This window comes from Penaeus monodon, chromosome 33 (genome assembly GCF_015228065.2).
Source record: "Penaeus monodon isolate SGIC_2016 chromosome 33, NSTDA_Pmon_1, whole genome shotgun sequence".
Classification (NCBI taxonomy): domain Eukaryota; kingdom Metazoa; phylum Arthropoda; class Malacostraca; order Decapoda; family Penaeidae; genus Penaeus; species Penaeus monodon.
The window spans coordinates 27,816,402-27,816,741 of NC_051418.1; the positions used below are offsets into that span (position 1 = coordinate 27,816,402).

General features: G+C 48.2%; 1 protein-coding gene across 1 annotated transcript in view; it reads left to right on the forward strand.

Annotated features, from left to right (window-relative positions):
• LOC119594199 (nephrin-like) overlaps window positions 1-340 on the forward strand; it is a 95,703-nt gene that overhangs the window by 86,718 nt on the left and 8,645 nt on the right. The window contains exon 6 of the mRNA XM_037943270.1: window positions 129-311. Coding sequence (XP_037799198.1) covers window positions 129-311 — 183 coding nt within the window. The remainder of the gene's footprint in view (window positions 1-128; window positions 312-340) is intronic.

The window sequence follows — 340 nt, forward strand, 5'->3', positions numbered from 1 at the left end:
CACGCAGATATATACAAAAAAAACACACAACACTACTTGAATTTCTACATTTTGTTTACATCTATGGTAACTTGTCCATTAATACTCCATAATACCTAAGTATTAATCAAATTTCTCTCCAAAAACAGGTCTCCCTTCCATGGTTGAGCCCGCCCCTTTAGTCGTGGTGATGGGCGTGGGTGCAGGCGTTCTCCTGGTGGTGGGCGTGTTGGTGCTGACCGTCTGGTGTGTCAAGGAGAGGACTTCCCACGCCCACGGAAGCCCCACGGTCACCCAGGTCGTCTTGAATGACAACAATCCTGACCTTCTGAGTAAGTTGTCTGCGTGGTCCCCTCTCGTT